Source organism: Procambarus clarkii, chromosome 16 (assembly GCF_040958095.1).
Source record: "Procambarus clarkii isolate CNS0578487 chromosome 16, FALCON_Pclarkii_2.0, whole genome shotgun sequence".
In the NCBI taxonomy this organism is placed as follows: Eukaryota; Metazoa; Arthropoda; class Malacostraca; order Decapoda; family Cambaridae; genus Procambarus; species Procambarus clarkii.
In genome coordinates this window covers 2,591,344-2,609,915 of record NC_091165.1, presented here as the reverse complement: position 1 = coordinate 2,609,915, position 18,572 = coordinate 2,591,344, and the positions used below count along the sequence as shown (strand labels likewise).

Below are 18,572 nucleotides of genomic sequence, written 5' to 3'. Positions count from 1 at the left end.
GAGGTTGTTGTCTTGCCTATATACGGAGTTCTTTGGGGCTTACAGTCCCCAAGTGAGCATTTAAAGGCATAGACGACGTTTGTCGGTCAAAGCGTTCTGCTTGGTGTCTGGCGAGTTTTTCATGAGTAGATTGGCTGTTTTTTTGGTTTTATAATAAATTATCATTTGTATTTTCTGTTTTTTGTCTGTAGGGATGACGTTCCTATCAACAGTATCTTTCAGGACCCTTTCCTCCGTTTTATGAGCCGTCGAAAAGAAGTTCCTGAAAAATAGTCTAATTGGGGGTACAGGTGTTGTGTTGGTTGACTCTTCAAAAGTTGCATGGCGTTTTTCCTTTCTTTTTATGATGTCTTCAACGAAACAGTTAGAGAAGCCGTTGTTGACTAGGACTTGCCTTAGCCTACAGAGTTCTTCATCGACTTCTTTCCATCCTGAGCCGTGGCTTAGAGCATGGTCGACGTAAGCATTGGCAACACTCCTCTTGTACCTATCTGGGCAGTCACTATTGGCACTGAGGCACATTCCTGTTTGTTTCTTTTGTGTAGGGGAGCCGGTCGGCCGAGCGGACAGCAGGCTGAACTTGTGATCCTGTGGTCCTGGGTTCGATCCCAGGCGCCGGCGAGAAACAATGGGCAGAGTTTCTTTCACCCTATGCCCCTGATACCTAGCAGTAAATAGGTACCTGGGAGTTAGTCATCTGTCACAGGCTGCTTCCTGGGGGTGGAGGCCTGGTCGAGGACCGGGCCGCGGGGACACTAAAGCCCCGAAATCATCTCAAGATAACCTCAAGATAGACTGCAGTATGGAAGCCTCCGCTTTTTTCCGTGACTGTTACATCCAGAAAGGGCAGCTTCCCATTGTTCTCCATCTCGTACGTGAAACTCAACACAGAATTCTGCTCAAATGCCTCCTTCAGCTGCTGTAGACATTTGGCATCAGGTACCTGTGTAAAAATGTCGTCAACATACCTGCAGTATGTGGAGGGTTTCAAGCCCATGTCAACTAAGACCCTCTGCTCGATGGTGCCCATGTAGAAGTTCGCAAACAGGACATCCATGGCGACCCCATCTACTTGCTTATACATGTGCCAATCTGGGCTCACGAAGGGTGCCTCTTTAGTGCAGGCTTGGAGTAGTTTCCTCAGTATGCTTTCTGGCATGTCAGGAGGAGCGCAAGCCGGGTCACGATACACTCTGTCTGCTATCATCTCGATTGTCTCGTCCACAGGTACGTTGGTAAATAGTGACTCCACATCCAACAAGTCTCTTATCCCCGCACAGTAAGTCGACAAATTCCTTGGGAGACTTCAAGCTGAAAGCACAGGGTACGTAAGGAGGCAGAAACCCGTTGAGTCGCTTAGCCAGTCTGTATGTGGGTGTGGGTATCTGGCTAATGATTGGCCGAAGAGGGTTTCCTTTCTTGTGGGTCTTGACATTTCCATAGGCATACCCAGATTTGTATTCCCCAACAACTTTTGGCAGGTGGAGTCCGGATTTCCTGGCGTTCACAGTTTCGATCAATCTGTTTACCTTCGTTTTCAATTCGGCTGTAGTGTCCTTCGTTACCCTTTGGAATTTAGTTTGGTCAGAGAGTATGAGGTTCATTTTTGCCAGATATTTGTCTTTTTTAAGAATTACGTATATTGGCGACTTGTCACCTCTCATAATGACTATCTCCTTGTTCTCACGAAGGCTCTTAGCTGCTGCTTTGAGCTCGGGGGACAGTATGGTGGTTTTGTATTTACCTCGAAACTTTCCTCCTTCTGCAATAAGTTCTGCTTGCAAAGTGTCTTTAGTGGTAACCTTCTTTTGCTTCTCGAGGTCGAATATATCGTCCAATAGGATTTCCAACTCCACTTTCCGGGCCATCTCACTCGGTCTGGACATAACGTGACAGGTTATACCCAGATTCAAGAGAGTAATTTGGTCCTCATTGAGGTTGATTCCAGCAAGGTTTAAGAAGCCATCTCTGGGTCGTGGAATCGCAATAAGTCCTCCAAATAATGTTGTCAGTTTCTTGACTATCCTGGTTTCAGTGCTGTAGTGATGTCGATCTGTGAGGATGCCGAGGTGTTGGTCGATGCGAGTATGCCAAGATTTGATTCGACATCAGATACTTAAGGCAGAAAATGATATCGAAGACAGCAAAACGCAACTACTCCACGCTGCAAACCAATGGAGGAACAGCAACATCGACGAAGACCTCCGTACTCGCATGGACCAACACCTCGACATCCTCACAGATTGACATCACCACAGCACCGAAACCAGGATCATCAAGAAACTGACAACACTCCACTCCTGCGAGAGACTTGAACCTGTGTTCGCGCACTTCTCCGGCTCTGTCTTTGACTTGACCAATCAGAGAGCAAGGTGGGAAGCAGCCAATGGTACCTGCACCACTTACAGAGCTTCCTCTCGTCACATGACCTTGGGCTGGCATCATGGCCTCCCAGTAGGAGCCAGACCGTGAGGACCATTGGTCCTCCCCTCTTGACCCTCTAAAGCTTCACCCTGCACCTTACTGTACACACTTTAATGTAAAACATGATAATGTTTTATCATTAACAATGTACCTTTACTCATAGTGTGGCTACGACGGCCATCGTAGCCTCACTGGAAACCTAAGAGCCTACGCCACACATAAACTCTAAACACGAGATGTTTCTTGAAATAATTACGGATTCTAGAACCAATGCAGCCTGGTGCACTCCTGTCCTAATGTGCACTCTAGCACATAGTTTAAAAGTTAGCTAGGAAAACTGTTCTCCCAAATGCATACTTTTGAGTTGGCCACGTGAGCTGTCATCAACCATCTGAATTCTTGTATTATGGGGTTGGGGTGCTGGGCTGCTAGGGAGTAATGGGAGTTATCATGGCTGAAGGTGGTGTGGTCTGTTCACATAATTGGAAGGGAGGGCGGTCTCTCGTTCAGTGGAGGCGGCAGTGGAGATGCTGTCCAAGAGGATCGTGACGATTTAAAGCGGGCACTTATTGTTAATTGTCGGGTTCTTTCTAAGGTCTGGTATTTAGCTTATTTTATCCCTTTGAGCAGGGAACATCCGCTGGATTTGGGGAGGATTGTGTATCGTTGTGTGGTGAGGCTGCTACCACCCGGTTTGGTAGTCCTCCTCGTGTCAGGGTCTGGAGGAGGGTGGGATTGGTCTGGTAAATGCGTGTATGTGAAGTCGATGGATGATATTTTTGGGTGACCTTTCGTAGGAGGCTCGCGTTGGAGGATGGTCTCATTTCCTTGTCTATGTTTTTCAGTTCAATTCGGGTGCATTATCTTATGGGGGTACAGTCTGTCGGGACGGGATCTTACAGTCTTTCGTCACCACACCGGTGTACTTCTATATGGTACTCATTCTTCGGTCACTGAATGACCGAAGGTCTCAGGTCTCCTGAGTCAGGAGGTGTATCGGGTGTTTTTAGGTCGTGTGGCTCACACAGTGGAAGGGTTGTACCCGTTATTTGACTGGGGGGAGGTGTGGGGGTGCTCTGAGGGACCTGTTTCTCGCCCCTAAACAAAGGGAGTTGATGTATTGATTTCTTCATGAGACTCTAGCTATCAATGCGCGGTTGTTTATGATAGGTATTGTGGGCTCGGATTGTTGTGCCTATTGTGGTGAGAGTGAGTTCGAACTTCATGAGTTTTAGTTTTCTCAGCGGGTTTCATGTTTGGTGGACTGGCTTCGGGGTACCTTATGTGGGTCTGATTTGCAGGGAGATTTGCTGAAGTTTTCTTATTGTCGTTTCCGAGGGAAATTTATGGAATTCTAAACACTTGAAGAGTGTTGGTGTCAGATTACATTATTTGTTTGGGGGTTAGTAGGTTAGAAGGGTATGGTGTGGTGTGGCTCAGCTATTGGGGTTCTTGAAAGGTAGGCTGCAAAACACGATGCGGTGGATGCTGCGGTAGTTTCTGAGGATACTTGCTCGATGGTTCACGGCGGATTATATTGCTGCTGCGCAAGTGTTGTAGGGTTTAGCTGGCGGCGACGTTAGTCGTTGTTCTGTAATCTCGGGCGTGAGTTGGGGGCTGCATCTCAACCTTTGATTGATTGTGTGTGTGTTCTAATCTTCTGTTGATTTGTTTGGATGTTTGAGTGAGTTGGCTGAGTGTGGTTTTTATTATACTGGTCTGTTTTTTTGGCCCGTGAGTTGGACGACCAGCCTTCCTTGTCCTGCTGTTAGGCGGTGTCCAACGTTGCCTTCAGTATTGCCATGAATTTTTATTTTCCAATGTGCTGTCTTTTTCCTTGGTATATGGGGCCTTTAGTGTGAGTGCGTTTTTTTTGCAAGGTTCGGAGGTGTCTACCCCTCCTTGCTAACTGCGACTGAGCTGGGTATGTTTTGTATGAATTGTGCAGTTCTTACCTTGGAATATGTTCATTCCGGTCGTGTGTATGCGTGTGCCTCTTCCCTCTGACCGTGGTCAGTTGTATTGTTGTTTTCATATGATTAAGTTATACTTCTTTTGAAGTTTCACTTTTCGTGCTTTGTGCACTCGTGAATACTCCTTGAACAGTTGCTTGGAGCCTTCGACCTTGATTTATATTAGCTGGTGTCCACCTCCATGAACTGGACTGCTGCTTCTTGCTGGAGAGACAAGTGATGCGTCCTTCTCCGACGAACACGAGGAGGGCAGTTACGTTTACCGACTCTCACGCTCACGACGCGGGCGGTGGTGTCATATCACGCGATGGAGTGTTCTAATGAGCCGCGCTGCTGGTGGCTACCCAATCACAACTCCAAGTTTCTTGGAGACTCAGTGCTCCTGCTTCCGGTTTGCTTAGGATGGCTCACATACTCCTACCTGGGTGTGTCAGCCATCTTGCCTTCCCGGTTGGGCATTTAATTCACCTTCACCCAACATGTAACCAACATAACATAAAATTTGGGTTCATTCTTTTCTTTATACGTAACGAAATTAGATTATTATTCCCTTTTCCAAATTCCCATATTAAGGGGCTTGTGGATTATTTATAGGGGAGAAAGATTTTATAGACAAGAGAAGAGTATATCTTGCTGTAACACATACCAGTATAGAACAACATTTACCCTTTTATTATAGCATGGTGCAGATGTGACAACATTACCAATTACATCATAGTAAGATGCACATGTGACAACATTACAACTTACATCATAGAACGGTGCACATGTGACACATTACAACTAACATCATAGTAGAGTGCATATGTGACAATAATCGCCACCGTTGCTATTTTAATTTTGATTTTCACACAAAAATTCATTGACCTTCACTATGAGACATCTTTCATTGCGCTTCACCATTTTTCATTAACAAGAATTCTCATTTATTTATTTAACGTCTTATCATTCTGGTTGTTTCAACATTAACTCCATTCCAATCTTCATTATAATTTTAATTTATAACTATCAAGCATTAACCTATTGCATCACTTTTATCTTCCATTATTTTGAACTTTCGCCGTTGCAGACTTCTTCTGTTCTTGATTCATCTCACAGTTCACACACCTGCATGAATCTGTCCTAATTTAATGGGCCAAGGCAGGTATGGACCCCAGATCCACGTCGTCTTTTACCTGAATTTCGATTAATTTTTGGGAGAAGTGTTTTCCGCCTTTCCTCCCCACGTTCCTCCCATCAATAATAACCCAGGAGAGTCAGAACTAGTTGCATCACTGGAGTTTAATTCATCGATTGAAGCACGTCTGTTGAACCCTGGCCACTAATCGAGTGTCATTCATTGCTTCATTCTTCACTCATATTAATCCATAACGAAATTAACCATAATTAGCCATAAGTTATATATTATATTCCAGTACTGACGGACAGATTAATTGTGGCCCAGAGTGTGTTGTTCCTGGTCGCCGGCTACGACACAACAGCTTCCACTCTGGCCATGACGTCCTTTCTGCTGGCTAAGAACCCCATACACCAGCAACGTCTCCGCCAGGAGATGCAGCAGATAGTTGAGGAACATGGCAACATTACCTACCACAGCATCATGGAAGCCAAGTTTCTCGACGCTTGTCTCATGGGTGAGCTGAAGCTTCTTTTGAATGTTGTTGGAGTCAGTCCATCCTCTTGTTTTGATAATATGTATAGTAACCATTTGGATCATCGTACCTACGTTTGCATAACGGAGAATTAGAAAGTAGAACGTGGTATTATTTTATTTGAAAAAACAGGAAAAGGTTTTGTATTTATGTTGCTAATAAAACGTAACCTTATCTAAACATCACAGGCCTAATACACGCTATCAGAGGCCTAATATAGTACATATATAGCATATGATATATTCCTAAGCCTAGGAATATTTACTTTTTTTAACTTAATTTTTTCCAGACTCAATAAAAGGAATAGAACCAAATTATACTAACTAATTGTACATTCTATCAATATATATATATATATATATATATATATATATATATATATATATATATATATATATATATATATATATAACGTGAGGAACACAAATGCGAACAAGCCTGTATGGTCCCCAGGACTATATGCAACAGAAAACTCACAAACCAGAAGTGACTCGTTGCATATAGTCCTGGGGACCATTCAGGCTTATTCGCATTTGTGTTCCTCAAATGTGCCCCAAAGAATGAGGTGGTTTGATAAAATACCATGCCCAAGATTACCAACCGAGTGCCGGCAAGGGAATGGAAATAGCCTCGGCAAGCATCCTCTTTTCTCCAGTCGTGTTGGTCGAGCGGTTAAGGGATCCTGTACGCAAGCAGAGTCCTCCTGGCAGTATGGGTTCGAGTCACTTCTGGGGTTGTGAGTTTTCACTTATATATATATATATATATATATATATATATATATATATATATATATATATATATATATATATATATATTAGTATATTTTGGTAGCAGTCTTTCCTGTAGACATATATTATTAAATATGACCGAAAAAGTAAGATTAATAATTCTAACACGAATTTTCTCAATCTTTCGTACATTACGCTTCACTGTTGGAGGTAAATCAAAAATCACTTCTCCAAAATTCATTTTTATTTCTAGTCTGACGCGACACGGGCGCGTTTCGTAAAACTTATTACATTTTCAAAGACTTCACAAATACACAACTGATTAGAACTTGCGTTTCCCTGATTTTATATCTACATTTGAGTGAGGTGGGAAGGGTGATGTGGCATTACATTTGAGTGAAATGGGAAGGGTGATGTGGCATTAACACAAGACAGAACACTAGGGGATATTAATAGGGTATTAAAAGTATCAACACAAGACAGAACAGAAACAATGGGTATTGAATAGAAGTGTTTGTAGAAAGCCTATTGGTCCATATTTCTTGATGCTTCTATATTGGAGCGGAGTCTTGAGGTGGGTAGAATATAGTTGTGCAATAATTGGCTGTTGATTGCTGGTGTTGACTTCTTGATGTGTAGTGCCTCGCAAACGTCAAGCCGCCTGCTATCGCTGTATCTATCGATGATTTCTGTGTTGTTTACTAGGATTTCTCTGGCGATGGTTTGGTTATGGGAAGAGATTATATGTTCCTTAATGGAGCCCTGTTGTTTATGCATCGTTAAACGCCTAGAAAGAGATGTTGTTGTCTTGCCTATATACTGGGTTTTTTGGAGCTTACAGTCCCCAAGTGGGCATTTGAAGGCATAGACGACGTTAGTCTCTTTTAAAGCGTTCTGTTTTGTGTCTGGAGAGTTTCTCATGAGTAGGCTGGCCGTTTTTCTGGTTTTATAGTAAATCGTCAGTTGTATCCTCTGATTTTTGTCTGTAGGGATAACGTTTCTATTAACAATATCTTTCAGGAACCTTTCCTCCGTTTTATGAGCTGTGGAAAAGAAGTTCCTGTAAAATAGTCTAATAGGGGGTATAGGTGTTGTGTTAGTTGTCTCTTCGGAGGTTGCATGGCTTTTCACTTTCCTTCTTATGATGTCTTCGATGAAACCATTGGAGAAGCCGTTATTGACTAGGACCTGCCTTACCCTACAGAGTTCTTCGTCGACTTGCTTCCATTCTGAGCTGTGGCTGAGAGCACGGTCGACGTATGCGTTAACAACACTCCTCTTGTACCTGTCAGGGCAGTCGCTGTTGGCATTTAGGCACATTCCTATGTTTGTTTCCTTTGTGTAGACTGCAGTGTGGAAACCTCCGCCCTTTTCCATGACTGTTACATCTAGAAAAGGCAGCTTCCCATCCTTTTCCGTCTCGTAAGTGAAACGCAGCAACGGAACTCTGCTCAAATGCCTCCTTCAGCTCCTGCAGATGTCTGACATCAGGTACCTGTGTAAAAATGTCGTCAACATACCTGCAGTATATGGCCGGTTTCAAGTTCATGTCGACTAAGACTTTTTGCTCGATGGTACCCACGTAGAAGTTTGCAAACAGGACACCTAGGGGAGAACCCATGGCGACCCCATCTACTTGCTTATACATGTGCCCATCCGGGCTCAAGAAGGGTGCCTCTTTAGTACAAGCTTGGAGTAGTTTCCTCAGAATACTTTCTGGCATGTCAAGAGGAGTACAGGCTGGATCACGATACACTCTGTCGGCTATCATTCCGATTGTCTCGTCCACAGGTACGTTGGTAAACAGCGATTGTATCCTCTGATGAAAAATCAGAGGATACAACTGACGATTTACTATAAAACCAGAAAAACGGCCAGCCTACTCATGAGAAACTCTCCAGACACAAAACAGAACGCTTTAAAAGAGACTAACGTCGTCTATGCCTTCAAATGCCCACTTGGGGACTGTAAGCTCCAAAAAAACCAGTATATAGGCAAGACAACAACATCTCTTTCTAGGCGTTTAACGATGCATAAACAACAGGGCTCCATTAAGGAACATATAATCTCTTCCCATAACCAAACCATCGCCAGAGAAATCCTAGTAAACAACACAGAAATCATCGATAGATACAGCGATAGCAGGCGGCTTGACGTTTGCGAGGCACTACACATCAAGAAGTCAACACCAGCAATCAACAGCCAATTATTGCACAACTATATTCTACCCACCTCAAGACTCCGCTCCAATATAGAAGCATCAAGAAATATGGACCAATAGGCTTTCTACAAACACTTCTATTCAATACCCATTGTTTCTGTTCTGTCTTGTGTTGATACTTTTAATACCCTATTAATATCCCCTAGTGTTCTGTCTTGTGTTAATGCCACATCACCCTTCCCACCTCACTCAAATGTAATGCCACATCACCCTTCCCACCTCACTCAAATGTACATATAAAATCAGGGAAACGCAAGTTCTAATCAGTTGTGTATTTGTGAAGTCTTTGAAAATGTAATAAGTTTTACGAAACGCGCCCGTGTCGCGTCAGACTAGAAATAAAAATGAATTTTGGAGAAGTGATTTTTGATTTACCTCCAACAGTGAAGCGTAATGTACGAAAGATTGAGAAAATTCGTGTTAGAATTATTAATCTTACTTTTTCGGTCATATTTAATAATATATATATATATATATATATATATATATATATATATATATATATATATATATATATATATATATATATATATATATATATATATATATATATATATATATATATTAGTATATTTTGGTAGCAGTCTTTCCTGTAGACATATATTATTAAATATGACCGAAAAAGTAAGATTAATAATTCTAACTCGAATTTTCTCAATCTTTCGTACATTACGCTTCACTGTTGGAGGTAAATCAAAAATCACTTCTCCAAAATTCATTTTTATTTCTAGTCTGACGTGACACGGGCGCGTTTCGTAAAACTTATTACATTTTCAAAGACTTCACAAATACACAACTGATTAGAACTTACGTCTCTCTGATATTATATCTACATTTGAGTGAGGTGGGAAGGGTGATGTGGCATTAACACAAGACAGAACAGGAGGGGATATTAATAGGGTATTAAAAGTATCAACACAAGACAGAACAGAAACAATGGGTATTGAATAGAAGTGTTTGTAGAAAGCCTATTGGTCCATATTTCTTGATGCTTCTATATTGGAGCGGAGTCTTGAGGTGGGTAGAATATAGTTGTGCAATAATTGGCTGTTGATTGCTGGTGTTAACTTCTTGATGTGTAGTGCCTCGCAAACGTCAAGCCGCCTGCTATCGCTGTATCTATCGATGATTTCTGTGTTGTTTACTAGGATTTCTCTGGCGATGGTTTGGTTATGGGAAGAGATTATATGTTCCTTAATGGAGCCCTGTTGCTTATGCATCGTTAAACGCCTAGAAAGAGATGTTGTTGTCTTGCCTATATACTGGGTTTTTTGGAGCTTACAGTCCCCAAGTGGGCATTTGAAGGCATAGACGACGTTAGTCTCTTTTAAAGCGTTCTGTTTTGTGTCTGGAGAGTTTCTCATGAGTAGGCTGGCCGTTTTTCTGGTTTTATAGTAAATCGTCAGTTGTATCCTCTGATTTTTGTCTGTAGGGATAACGTTTCTATTAACAATATCTTTCAGGAACCTTTCCTCCGTTTTATGAGCTGTGGAAAAGAAGTCCCTGTAAAATAGTCTAATAGGGGGTATAGGTGTTGTGTTAGTTGTCTCTTCGGAGGTTGCATGGCTTTTCACTTTCCTTCTTATGATGTCTTCGATGAAACCATTGGAGAAGCCGTTATTGACTAGGACCTGCCTTACCCTACAGAGTTCTTCGTCGACTTGCTTCCATTCTGAGCTGTGGCTGAGAGCACGGTCGACGTATGCGTTAACAACACTCCTCTTGTACCTGTCAGGGCAGTCGCTGTTGGCATTTAGGCACATTCCTATGTTTGTTTCCTTTGTGTAGACTGCAGTGTGGAAACCTCCGCCCTTTTCCATGACTGTTACATCTAGAAAAGGCAGCTTCCCATCCTTTTCCGTCTCGTAAGTGAAACGCAGCAACGGAACTCTGCTCAAATGCCTCCTTCAGCTCCTGCAGATGTCTGACATCAGGTACCTGTGTAAAAATGTCGTCAACATACCTGCAGTATATGGCCGGTTTCAAGTTCATGTCGACTAAGACTTTTTGCTCGATGGTACCCATGTAGAAGTTTGCAAACAGGACACCTAGGGGAGAACCCATGGCGACCCCATCTACTTGCTTATACATGTGCCCATCCGGGCTCAAGAAGGGTGCCTCTTTAGTACAAGCTTGGAGTAGTTTCCTCAGAATACTTTCTGGCATGTCAAGAGGAGTACAGGCTGGATCACGATACACTCTGTCGGCTATCATTCCGATTGTCTCGTCCACAGGTACGTTGGTAAACAGCGATTGTATCCTCTGATGAAAAATCAGAGGATACAACTGACGATTTACTATAAAACCAGAAAAACGGCCAGCCTACTCATGAGAAACTCTCCAGACACAAAACAGAACGCTTTAAAAGAGACTAACGTCGTCTATGCCTTCAAATGCCCACTTGGGGACTGTAAGCTCCAAAAAACCCAGTATATAGGCAAGACAACAACATCTCTTTCTAGGCGTTTAACGATGCATAAACAACAGGGCTCCATTAAGGAACATATAATCTCTTCCCATAACCAAACCATCGCCAGAGAAATCCTAGTAAACAACACAGAAATCATCGATAGATACAGCGATAGCAGGCGGCTTGACGTTTGCGAGGCACTACACATCAAGAAGTCAACACCAGCAATCAACAGCCAATTATTGCACAACTATATTCTACCCACCTCAAGACTCCGCTCCAATATAGAAGCATCAAGAAATATGGACCAATAGGCTTTCTACAAACACTTCTATTCAATACCCATTGTTTCTGTTCTGTCTTGTGTTGATACTTTTAATACCCTATTAATATCCCCTAGTGTTCTGTCTTGTGTTAATGCCACATCACCCTTCCCACCTCACTCAAATGTAATGCCACATCACCCTTCCCACCTCACTCAAATGTAGATATAAAATCAGGGAAACGCAAGTTCTAATTAGTTGTGTATTTGTGAAGTCTTTGAAAATGTAATAAGTTTTACGAAACGCGCCCGTGTCGCGTCAGACTAGAAATAAAAATGAATTTTGGAGAAGTGATTTTTGATTTACCTCCAACAGTGAAGCGTAATGTACGAAAGATTGAGAAAATTCGTGTTAGAATTATTAATCTTACTTTTTCGGTCATATTTAATAATATATATATATATATATATATATATATATATATATATATATATATATATATATTAGTATATTTTGGTAGCAGTCTTTCCTGTAGACATATATTATTAAATATGACCGAAAAAGTAAGATTAATAATTCTAACACGAATTTTCTCAATCTTTCGTACATTACGCTTCACTGTTGGAGGTAAATCAAAAATCACTTCTCCAAAATTCATTTTTATTTCTAGTCTGACGCGACACGGGCGCGTTTCGTAAAACTTATTACATTTTCAAAGACTTCACAAATACACAACTGATTAGAACTTACGTCTCTCTGATATTATATCTACATTTGAGTGAGGTGGGAAGGGTGATGTGGCATTAACACAAGACAGAACAGGAGGGGATATTAATAGGGTATTAAAAGTATCAACACAAGACAGAACAGAAACAATGGGTATTGAATAGAAGTGTTTGTAGAAAGCCTATTGGTCCATATTTCTTGATGCTTCTATATTGGAGCGGAGTCTTGAGGTGGGTAGAATATAGTTGTGCAATAATTGGCTGTTGATTGCTGGTGTTAACTTCTTGATGTGTAGTGCCTCGCAAACGTCAAGCCGCCTGCTATCGCTGTATCTATCGATGATTTCTGTGTTGTTTACTAGGATTTCTCTGGCGATGGTTTGGTTATGGGAAGAGATTATATGTTCCTTAATGGAGCCCTGTTGCTTATGCATCGTTAAACGCCTAGAAAGAGATGTTGTTGTCTTGCCTATATACTGGGTTTTTTGGAGCTTACAGTCCCCAAGTGGGCATTTGAAGGCATAGACGACGTTAGTCTCTTTTAAAGCGTTCTGTTTTGTGTCTGGAGAGTTTCTCATGAGTAGGCTGGCCGTTTTTCTGGTTTTATAGTAAATCGTCAGTTGTATCCTCTGATTTTTGTCTGTAGGGATAACGTTTCTATTAACAATATCTTTCAGGAACCTTTCCTCCGTTTTATGAGCTGTGGAAAAGAAGTTCCTGTAAAATAGTCTAATAGGGGGTATAGGTGTTGTGTTAGTTGTCTCTTCAGAGGTTGCATGGCTTTTCACTTTCCTTCTTATGATGTCTTCGATGAAACCATTGGAGAAGCCGTTATTGAAACATAGGAATGTGCCTAAATGCCAACAGCAACTGCCCCGACAGGTACAAGAGGAGTGTTGTTAACGCATACGTCGACCGTGCTCTCAGCCACAGCTCAGAATGGAAGCAAGTCGACGAAGAACTCTGTAGGGTAAGGCAGGTCCTAGTCAATAACGGCTTCTCCAATGGTTTCATCGAAGACATCATAAGAAGGAAAGTGAAAAGCCATGCAACCTCTGAAGAGACAACTAACACAACACCTATACCCCCTATTAGACTATTTTACAGCAACTTCTTTTCCACAGCTCATAAAACGGAGGAAAGGGTCCTGAAAGATATTGTTAATAGAAAAGTTATCACTACAGACAAAAATCAGAGGATACAACTGACGATTTACTATAAAACCAGAAAAACGGCCAGCCTACTCATGAGAAACTCTCCAGACACAAAACAGAACGCTTTAAAAGAGACTAACGTCGTCTATGCCTTCAAATGCCCACTTGGGGACTGTAAGCTCCAAAAAAACCAGTATATAGGCAAGACAACAACATCTCTTTCTAGGCGTTTAACGATGCATAAGCAACAGGGCTCCATTAAGGAACATATAATCTCTTCCCATAACCAAACCATCGCCAGAGAAATCCTAGTAAACAATACAGAAATCATCGATAGATACAGCGATAGCAGGCGGCTTGACGTTTGCGAGGCACTACACATCAAGAAGTTAACACCAGCAATCAACAGCCAATTATTGCACAACTATATTCTACCCACCTCAAGACTCCGCTCCAATATAGAAGCATCAAGAAATATGGACCAATAGGCTTTCTACAAACACTTCTATTCAATACCCATTGTTTCTGTTCTGTCTTGTGTTGATACTTTTAATACCCTATTAATATCCCCTCCTGTTCTGTCTTGTGTTAATGCCACATCACCCTTCCCACCTCACTCAAATGTAGATATAATATCAGAGAGACGTAAGTTCTAATCAGTTGTGTATTTGTGAAGTCTTTGAAAATGTAATAAGTTTTACGAAACGCGCCCGTGTCGCGTCAGACTAGAAATAAAAATGAATTTTGGAGAAGTGATTTTTGATTTACCTCCAACAGTGAAGCGTAATGTACGAAAGATTGAGAAAATTCGTGTTAGAATTATTAATCTTACTTTTTCGGTCGTATTTAATAATATATATATATATATATATATATATATATATATATATATATATATATATATATATATATATATATATATTGTGACGATAATCTCTTTCAAGAGAGATTGAGCCTGCTCTTCCCTACATAATTCACGTCATTCAAGTACAAGATATTATATTGAAGATACGTCCACCAGTATCGCCAAACGTTTTGCCCAGGAAGCAAAGCGTACCTTGCACCACCAGACACACTGGCTCCCGCCCTCCATCAACTAGCAAACTATCCATCCTCCGCCTGCTTGCTCCTGATTGGCTGGTGTGTCACCGCACCTGCACTCACGCCACTACCTGAGTCGACGTCTGGGCCAGCACACGCCGTACTCCTCAGTATATCTCTGTGCTCTTTGGAGTTGACATCTCTCGCTGGTAGACAAAGCTCTCGCTGTCGTGTACTAAGGGAGGTGGCAGCTTAAGCCAGTATTCTCAGCACCTGATTAATATTACTATTATTCTGCACTTCATTTTATTTCAGAGTAAATTTTACATGCATTAATTATTCATGTTGTTTTGTTTGTTGACTTGTTTTGAATTTTATGTAAGCCAAGGGATTGTCTTTATTCATATCTTGTTTTCTAGAGTAATTAAAATTTCATTGTTTATACTTTGTGTTTTGTTTGTCTTCCCATTACCTTACCACAGACAAACAGGCAAGCTGTTTTTTTTCTGTAAATGTGAAGAGGCATTGCCCCCTGCTATTGAAAACAGCCAAACATCAACACTCCAACACTTTACCGTCACAAAATATATATATATATATATATATATATATATATATATATATATATATATATATATATATATATATATATATATATATGTCGTACCTAATAGCCAGAACTCACTTCTCAGCCTACTATTCAAGGCCCGATTTGCCTAATAAGCCAAGTTTTCCTGAATTAATATATTTACTATAATTTTTTTCTTATGAAATGATAAAGCAACCCTTTTCTCTATGTATGAGGTCAATTTTTTTTTATTGGAGTTAAAATTAACGTAGATATATGACCGAACCTAACCAACCCTACCTAACCTAACCTAACCTATATTTATAGGTAAGGTTAGGTTAGGTAGCCAAAAAAAGCTAGGTTAGGTTAGGTTAGGTAGGTTAGGTAGACGAAAAAACATTAATTCATGAAAACTTGGCTTATTAGGCAAATCGGGCCTTGAATAGTAGGCTGAGAAGTGCGTTCTGCTATTAGGTACGACATATATATATATATATATATATATATATATATATATATATATATATATATATATATATATATATATATATATATATATATATATATATATATATATATGCGAACAAGCCTGAATGGTCCCCAGGACATATGCAACTGAAAACTCACACCCCAGAAGTGACTCGAACCCATACTCCCAGAAGCAACGCAACTGGTATGTACAAGACGCCTTAATCCACTTGACCATCACGACCGGACATAATGAGGTGATAGCCGAGGCTATATGAACCACCCCACCGCCGGCACTCGGATAGTTATCTTGGGCATAGCATTTTACCAAATCACCTCATTCTTTGGGGCACACGTGAGGAACACAAATTTTTTGTGTTCCTCACGTGTGCCCCAAAGAATGAGGTGATTTGGTAAAATGCTATGCCCAAGATAACTATCCGAGTGCCGGCGGTGGGGTGGTTCATATAGCCTCGGCTATCACCTCATTATGTCCGGTCGTGATGGTCAAGTGGATTAAGGCGTCTTGTACATACCAGTTGCGTTGCTTCTGGGAGTATGGGTTCGAGTCACTTCTGGGGTGTGAGTTTTCAGTTATATATATATATATATATATATATATATATATGTTGTACCTAGTAGCCAGAACTCACTTCTGAGCCTACTATGCAAGGCCCGATTTGCCTAATAAGCCAAGTTTTCATGAATTAATTGCTTTTCGACTACCTAACCTACCTAACCTAACCTAACCTAACTTTTTCGGCTACCTAACCTAACCTAACCTATAAAAATAGGTTAGGTTAGGTTAGGTAGGGTTGGTTAGGTTCGGTCATATATCTACGTTAATTTTAACTCCAATAAAAAAAAATAGTCCTCATACATAATGAAATAGGTAGCTTTATCATTTCATAAGAAAAAAATTAGAAAAAATATATTAATTCAGGAAAACGTGGCTTATTAGGCAAATCGGGCCTTGCATAGTAGGCCGAGAATTGCATTCTGGCTACTAGGTACGACATATATATATATATATATATATATATATATATATATATATATATATATATATATATGTCGTACCTAGTAGCCAGAACTCACTTTTTGGCCTACTATTCAAGGCCCGATTTGCCTAATAAGCCAAGTTTTCCTGAATTAATATATTTTTTCTATTTTTTTTCTTATGAAATGATAAAGCTACCCATTTTATTATGTATGAGGTCAATTTTTTTTTATTGGAGTTAAAATTAACGTAGATATATGACCGAACCTAACCAACCCTACCTAACCTAACCTAACCTATCTTTATAGGTTAGGTTAGGTTAGGTAGCCGAAAAAGTTAGGTTAGGTTAGGTTAGGTAGGTTAGGTTCTCGAAAAACAATTAATTCATGAAAACTTAGCTTATTAGGCAAATCGGGCCTTGAATAGTAGGCTGAGAAGTGCGTTCTGGCTACTAGGTACGACATATATATATATATATATATATATATATATATATATATATATATATATATATATATATATATATATATGTATGTGTGTGTGTGTATGTGTGTGTGTGTATGTGTGTGTGTGTATGTGTGTGTGTGTATGTGTGTGTGTATGTGTGTATGTGTGTGTGTATGTGTGCATGTGTGTGTGTATGTGTGTGTGTATGTGTGTATGTGTGTGTGTGTGTGTGTGTGTGTGTGTGTGAGAAAGCTGCATGAATGCACAAGCCATAGATCACTAAGAACTCTTTGACCCGGTCATGATTCAAACCTCTGCCGTCCAGTATCACCCCTAAATGTACAGAGTACCGTGATCACAGCACCAATGATCGTCTGTCAGTAGTAGGGATGACGGCGTAAAGACGATATTTTGTCGCGGGGAAATATCGTGTTTATGGCAGAGGGTTTTCAGGTAAATTTAGAAATATCGTGTTTAAGGTGTCAGGGGTTTCAGGTTAATTTGGGCAGTTACTGATTTGGAATTAAGGAATTCTTATGAGAATAATAATTTCTGAGATTTTAGAAGTTTGTTAAGAGTTCTTATGGGAGAAAATAAGTAAGAAAATTTTATAGAAAAATTTAGAAATATCGTGTTTGTGTCACAGGGGTTCCAGGTAAACTCTTTGGACAAACTGTGTCTGATTTCAAAATCGCACATTTTTTCAAAGACCATTTTTAGAGAATATGTTAATAGAAGTTTGTTAAGGATTTCTTATGAGAAAAATAATTTCTGAGATCCTAGAAGTTTGTTAAGAGTTCTTATGGGAAAAGTAATTTCCGAGATCTTAGAAGTTTGTTAAGAGTTTTTATGAGAAAAATAATTTCTGAGATCTTAGAAGTTTGTTAAGAGTTCTTATGAGAAAATAATTTCATAGAAGTTTGTTATAAAAGTCAGGGTAAAGTTAGCTTTCGTATTACTGAGAATAAGGAAAACGGACATCTTAACAGTAAGTTTTAGTTTTTATATGCTTTTACAGCTGTTTCTCCTGTAAAGACAGAAAATTAGTCAGAGACCAGTTTAAAGCTCAAATTTCATCAAAGGCCAGTAAAGACCAAAAATTCGTCAAGAGTCCAGTTTTATCCTGAAAAATTAACAGGAGTCCAGTTGTTGACCTAAATTATTCAGAGTCCACTTTGTGAGCAAAATTCGTCAGAGTCCATTTTCAGACAGAAATTCATCAGAGCCCAGTTTTTACCGAAATTGAACAGAGTCCAGTTGTAGTCAGAAATTCAGAGACCAGTTTAAGCTCAAATTTCATCTGAGTCCAGCTATAGACAGAAATTATTCAGAGTCAAATTTATGCCCAAAAATATTGGGCATACCCTTACCTTGAGGATGACCTCAAGGTAAGGGAACGTGACTTACCTACGTTCGAACCACAAGAAGCCGAGGCGTTCTTCGAACACTTTGAACGGATAGCGACTCTGAAGGAGTGGCCGGAAGATGATTGGGC

The 18,572-nt window shown here is 40.4% G+C and overlaps 1 protein-coding gene across 1 annotated transcript in view; it reads left to right on the top strand.

Moving 5' to 3' along the window:
* LOC123753494 (cytochrome P450 9e2) overlaps window positions 1-18,572 on the top strand; it is a 73,123-nt gene that overhangs the window by 35,180 nt on the left and 19,371 nt on the right. The window contains exon 4 of the mRNA XM_069325234.1: window positions 5,813-6,031. Coding sequence (XP_069181335.1) covers window positions 5,813-6,031 — 219 coding nt within the window. The remainder of the gene's footprint in view (window positions 1-5,812; window positions 6,032-18,572) is intronic.